At 52.5% G+C, this 6,674-nt stretch overlaps 2 protein-coding genes across 2 annotated transcripts; one reads left to right on the top strand and one right to left on the bottom strand.

The window, feature by feature from the left end:
• Positions 1–662: 662 nt before the first annotated feature.
• Positions 663–1,156, bottom strand: CCR75_009695 (uncharacterized protein; the record flags this gene model as incomplete). The annotated part of the gene is made up of 3 exons (XM_067967734.1): positions 663–709; positions 774–832; positions 921–1,156. The coding sequence occupies 3 exons, from the start codon at positions 1,154–1,156 to the stop codon at positions 663–665; spliced, it is 342 nt and encodes a 113-aa protein (XP_067818208.1).
• A 172-nt stretch (positions 1,157–1,328) lies between these two features.
• Positions 1,329–1,631, top strand: CCR75_009696 (uncharacterized protein; the record flags this gene model as incomplete). The annotated part of the gene is made up of 1 exon (XM_067967735.1): positions 1,329–1,631. The coding sequence occupies one exon, from the start codon at positions 1,329–1,331 to the stop codon at positions 1,629–1,631; it is 303 nt and encodes a 100-aa protein (XP_067818209.1).
• Positions 1,632–6,674: the final 5,043 nt, after the last annotated feature.

The raw sequence follows: 6,674 nt of genomic DNA, 5'->3' as shown, positions 1-6,674 counted from the left end.
CATTTATCCTTAGGCAACTCGCACGGTACAGATTCAGGAAATACATCTTTGAATTCAATCATATCCTTATATAAAGGATTTGTCTTCAAAGATTCACAGGATTAAGACGTAAAACGTCCAATTCGAGTCTAATCATCGAGGACACTTTCGTCCATCGATGAGCTGCTGAGAACCCGTTCGTTCTCAGAAAATACTATTGCCGACCGACTATCGACCACGTGCTTGTCATCTGTGACAAATACGCAGATTTGCTTGACTTTGCCACTACGCAGATCACGCCAGAACCGTTTTGGCTCTAGCGTTGGCAATTGAGCGATATCCGAAGTTTACTTCGGATGCGCTGTCAGATCAAGTGCATAAGCACCTGCACTTGATCCAATGTTTACTAAGACATTCAATGCTCAGTTTGCCCAAGTTTCCTGGGAACTACTACGGAGCGTTTGTGTTCCGTAATTCACTTACACGGTCGCTATTAAGGGGAGGGGGAAGGGGAGACATTCGAGTGTTGACTTGAGTGGCTGCGTTTTTTTTCGGTCTGTTAGTTTATTTAATGTAGAGAAAGTCTGAAGATCCAGCTCCTCCTGAACGTAATAGCCACTATCAACTTTAGATAGTAACTAACCCAATAGTATCGCACCTAAATGAGTAATATGTGCACCCCGTTACATCACCCCCCACCCAAGATAGTGACCACAGTCACTAAAGTCAACTTTAGTGAAATGCAAAATCAAAAACAAGGCAAATCGAAAGCAAACGAAAACCGGGACACATACACAGCGCTCTTGCTGTGTGCTCGGCCTTCGAGAACCATACACGTGCGACGAGACGTCGCCTTGCACAAAACGCTCACACTAATTTTCACCTCGACGACGACAGCCGAGACACTCAATAAACACGACTACCGCGAGACACAGACGCACCGCGACTGCATAACCATGATAGCAGTTAACTGATATGTCGGCACGTTCACGCCGTACAGCGTGGGCGACTGCAGGAGGATCGTCGACGCGACGACGAGCCGCGACGCTATCCGCGAGCTGTGGCAAACGTATCGTCGCAAGCAAGGTAAAATCAGTGACGCCGGACCGCCACGTGACGACGGCGTCGCTGGAAGAGTCTTGGTCGCGATTTGTGGCGCCGTACAGCTGTGATCCATTGCTCTTTTGAGAAAGGACACTTCTGACTGTGACGCGCGACGCCCAGCACTGAGTAAGCACATTGCGACACGATGTGTGGGAGGAGTCGTTGCAGTCGGATCGTGCCAGCTCTTAGATCCACTACCGTATGTGGTGCGGCAAGTCTGAAGTATTCGGGCCGAGTGGGTCGAGATGATTCGATTGATCCCGTTGACTGACCGCGAGCGAGAATTGATCGCTCGGTTACAAGTCCAGCAATACAAGCGTTTACGTGGCATCATCTACCAGGCGGCCGACCCCGATCGACCAGAGTTGCTGGATATGCCACAACCGGCGGCTGCCACTCAACCGCTAAACGTGGCGATTGTTGCTCAACGTCGATCACGTCCACCCGCTCGCGCGCATCCGGATGAGCCGCCACGCCAGCGTCTTCGTACGATTGTACCAGATCAGAACACCAGCAACAAGCGTGAAACGCGACTTCCGCGTATCTGACGTGGGAGTATGGCCAAATAAACAAACGCGATAGTAAGAAGGTGCACCGCGACCATCACCGAGTTGACCAGCAACGTGACTGGTACGGTGATCGACAGGACATCCATCGAGTCACACCCTCGCTATCTATCGAGGGCAAGGACTGTCACGCTAGAATCGGCCAGTGTGCGCCGAGCGAGGTTTATCACGGATCGCTGGCGTACGAGTTGACGCTCCGTAACGCTTTCGCATTGGAGACGTTGGCGCAACAGTTGCAGCTGCAAAGACAACTCGTGAATCAGCAACATAGCAGATGGTCCGCTTCGAGCGGGCCACGGACGTGTTGATGCAGATGGGCGAGTGGTTCCTATGGTGTCATGTGCAGATGCAATCACTGCGTCTGACGAGTGAGACTACTGCTGCGGACCCTGTCGTCGTTGAAGAAATCGACGATGTCGTAATTTAGACGGAGGTCAGCCGGCAACGACGGCGCCGACTGCTCAGTGATAGAACGCGACAGCACAGAAGATCACCACGGCTACTGCAGATACAACGGCAGCGATGACGCGTTCGGGCTAGCCAGCTGCGGTAAAAAGGTTAAGAGAAGACTTAATTTGATGAAAATGACGGCGCTCCTTTCTTAACATCGTTTGAAAGTACGGAAATGGACAAAAGAGGCGGTTGTTGCTGCTCAGTCGCCCGAGCAGCAACAACCGCCTCTTTTGATGATTTCCGCTCTTTCGAACGATGCGATGACAGAAGCCGCCCATCCGCCCGGGATTGAACTGGGGACCTTCTGTTTACAAGTCAGATGCTCTGCCACTGAGCCATACAGGCTTCACCAGTCGGTATGTTACCGACTTCGCTACAAATCAAGTGTAGTTCATATCGCTACTGTACTTGTCCGACCATGTCTGACATCCCTTCGAAAAAAAGACCAATAAACGTGAAATCACTTGCGGATGGATGTCTGCTACTTTATTGCAACCCAAAATAGCGGTAAACGTTTAAGAGGAGACTGAATTTGATGACGGCATCCCCGGCTGCTGAAGCGACGGCGGTGACTGTGACGATGGCGGAATAGTTCGCACGTGCGAAGTCGACTTCTTAGAAAAATCTTTGGAAGATGGCAAAACGATAGGATGATAGCGCTTGAGTCGCCCGACTAAGATCGTTGGGTGTAGTGGCATCGCGCTTGAGATGTCGAGCGTGTTCGCGTTTACTTCCTCTTGGAGTAGATAAAGGGACCAATGTAGTGCGGCGCGATCAAACTCGCGCCGAGATAAGACACTAAAGCACCGTTGATGTTTGACGATGACAATAACATTTTAACACCGATCTTGAATTCTTCATGATTCGTTCGCCCGAGTGCATCGGCGGGCGCTTTCTGCGTATCCACTGCCTCTGCAACGGCTTCGCGCACGAATCGCGCGACGGACTGTCGATATAGGACGAAATGCTTCTAAACCAGACAGCGAAGCGTTTGCTGTCTGTCGTTGTGCCGCGGGCGAGTGGGATGCTCGCTGACCTTCTGGCTCAAGTGTCGATGGTGCAATCGCGCGCCGTGTCGCGACGCATGTCACTGCAGCTGCTGTCTCTGGATAAAGCGATTCGATTGTCGCTTGTGACACATGTCCGCCGATAACAAATATATCACTTTTATTTGCTGTGTCGTGTTTTTTTTTTGCGTCGAGCAATTGAATCATGCTGTCGTTGACAGCATGCGCATCTACGCTCGCGTCGTGCGAAGCGGTCGAGTGTGAAGGACGCCAAGCGGTATGCAGGCACCTCGCGCGACACGACGGTATGCACAGACACTGCGCGTGATGGAGAGCTGGTCGAAGGGAGCGTCAATGGGGCAACTAACGACGCGGCGTCGAGTAGGAAGCCGCTTTCAGCGCGATTGGTACGTGCGCTCGCGCTGCTTTCATGGGTTGATGCGTGTGGTGCGCTCGATGTCCTCACATCGGGCGGTGACTCATAAGCATTTGTCGCTCCATCCCCCCAGCATCGAGTCGCTGGGAGACCAAGCAAATCACAGACGCGTGGATGACGTGTGTTTTTCACGTAGAGTGTGCGTCAGCCCAATCGACGAATGGTCGCATTTTTATGGCGAACTCAGTCATGGGTAGGAAGTCTTTCCACGTCGTAAACGACGACGAGTAGCTGCGCAATATATCCTTGAGCATGCTATTGACGCGTTCGGCAATAGCATAATATATCCTTGAGCATGCTATTGACGCGTTCGGCAATAGCATGCTCAAGGATATATTGCGCAGCTACTCGTCGTCGTTTACGACGTGGAAAGACTTCCTACCCATCTGTCTCTGGATGGGCAGCTGCCGACATTAGCAATCGAGTACCAAGCAGACCGAGCAGTCGCGACCAGAACGCGGCTGTGATCCGCGGGTCTCTATCCGAGGCGATCGACTCAGGCATGCCGTGGTGTCGATATACGATGTCCAAAAACACCCGGCTGTCTCTTCCGCGGTGATCGACGAGTTGACAGCAGCAAGATACGCCATCTTGCTGAAACGATCGACGACCGAAAGGATGACGGTGCGGCTTTCCGTGTCGGCAGGAAGACCGAATACAAAGTCCATGATGACTGAACGTCAAACGTTAGTCGCTATTTGCATCGGCTGCAGGCGCTTGATTCGCGGGCGACGGCTTGACGCGCTGGCTCGTCTTACACGAGCGAACCCACTTGCGGACCCACTTATACATTAGGGTTAGTAGTCGCGAGCCAGTGCAAAATATGGCTTCTCTCGGCTCAGATGGCCGGCAGACGCGCCATCATGGGACTCGTGGATCACGCGAGCACAAAGATCGTCATTCGTGAATATGACTAAGCGGGGAGAATCATGATCTTCGACCTGATACAACAAGGACCGTCAACGACCGAGTAGCGCGCAACTCGGGCGCGTACTGGTGCAGCCAGCTTGCGCAACCCGTCTGGTGGCGGATTCATGCAGTAATTAGCAATCGACGCGTACAATAGATCATTGCGATACGCATTCCCAATGTCGAGACTCACCAAATTTACTGCAGTCACGACTGTGATGTTCAAACCGGGAGCAGCGCGCCACACACTCATAGTCATCATCGTCACATCGGCGGCGTGGCCAAGATTCGCACGTGTGTCGTAATCGCGAATACGCGAAAGAGCCCCCGCGACGATGTTCGTCGCGCCCGGCTTGTAGAAAACGACAAAATTGTATTCTGCAAAGTACGACAGCCAGCGTTCCATACGTTAACTGAGATGTGACGTCTTGACAGCCGTCAGAAGAGACATGATCGACAAACGCCTGTTCGCCAAGTAAGTACATTTGGAACTTTCCGAGTGCGTGCTTCATCGCGAGCAATTCCTTGTCGTGAATTGGGCAGTTGCGCTCGGCAGCCTTAAGCTGTTGAAACTGATAGCTGATCGCGTGCTCAACGCCCGCGTCATTGTGCTGCATAAGCGTATAGCTGATCGCAAAATGGCTGGCATCGCACACGACGTGAAACGGTTTGAAACTGTCATTAATTATCAAGGCGGGAGCTGTTTACTGGCTCTCCTTCACTGCGGCGAACGCGTCGCAGTGCTCCTGCCGCCACTCCCACACTACATCCATCTTGAGCAGTTGTGAGAGGATGGACCGTCTGCGCGAAGTCTTTGGCATAGTGATGCAAGTAATTGGCAAGACCGAGCCATTGACGAAGCTTCTTCTGGTCGCGTGGCGTTAGCCAGGCGCAGATATAGACGTGATCTTCTCCGGATCAGCGCGAACTCCCTTCGCGCTGACGTAGCTGTCATCAAATTTTGTGGGTGAAAAGTCACGCAGCGAGCGGAGGACTTGCGTCACCATGTCGCAGGTGCGTTCTTGAGTCCCTGCGGCATCACGAGACATCCCCAGAGCATGCCGCAGGGGGTGCTGACAGCTGTCATCGGAACGTCAGATTCTCGCATGAGGATCTGGTAGAAGCCGTTTGTGAGATCGATTGCACCGAAGATCGTGCTACCCGTCATGGTGTCGAACACCATGTTCTTACGAGGAATCGGGGTTTGAGCGGGGATCATCGCCTCGTTCAACTTGTAATAGGCATGAACGATGCGCAAGCCGCCGGCAAAACGATGGTCCTCTAAGAAGGCGTCGATCGCCTCGATTTAGTCTCGTGGCAGAGGCTACTGACGAGTGATGCAGCACTTTAAGCCCGGCGCGAGATCAGTCTCATGCCTTACACCTCGACCTTTGGGCAGAGTCGAAGGGATCTTGTCTGAGAACACGTCCGCGAACTCGCGAGTGAGAGCTAGCACGGGACTGCCGGAGGCCTTGAACTTGTCCCACGACTGTGCGGCGAAACGTTCTACCCGCGCAGTCTTCGGCTAAATGTCATCTGGACGTTCTTGATTACGCATGGACGGATTTGGTATGCCGATGCACATTTGCTCGACCTCGCCATCCTGAATGGCTAGCAACAGTTCGTCCGACGCCAGCTCCGGGATTTGCGTGATGCCGCGTGGATCACAAGGAGGACTTGAGAGCTGACCGGCGTGTTGCTTAGCACTCTCGCTGAGCACGTCGGTCACCGAGATCGTCCTCAACACCGTTGTGGATGACGTATGCGATGCGACTGGTAACTGCTGTGTAGAAGCGGCGCGCGCGCGTGCGCGCCGCACACGACGATTAAGGCGACGGCGACGACGGCGAGTGCTCAAGACTGCAGTTGTCGACGTTGCTGGAGGCGCGCAAGCCGCTGCTTGCGCGGACAGACGGTGGAGCCACTGCTCGGTTGTCTGCTGGACTGCGAGCCACGGATTTCCCTTCCGCACGATGGACCACTGTAGGACGGTGCGCCTTGATAACGACTCGATAACACCTGTTCGACCGAGTTAATGCATGAGACTTTGAAGCCGACAACACAAACGGAGTGTAACGGGGTGTATCGTTACATGAAATTAACAATAAAAGATTGTTAATTAATATTATCCAAAAGGTAGATAATATTTATAGGAAATTACTTTTATAGTAATTTCCTGAATTCTTATCCATAAATAGGTATAGACCATTATGTCTATTT

Source organism: Bremia lactucae, linkage group LG6 (genome assembly GCF_004359215.1).
Source record: "Bremia lactucae strain SF5 linkage group LG6, whole genome shotgun sequence".
Classification (NCBI taxonomy): domain Eukaryota; phylum Oomycota; class Peronosporomycetes; order Peronosporales; family Peronosporaceae; genus Bremia; species Bremia lactucae.
Note: the sequence above shows the minus strand (reverse complement) of the source record. Positions and strands in the feature narration are given on the sequence as shown.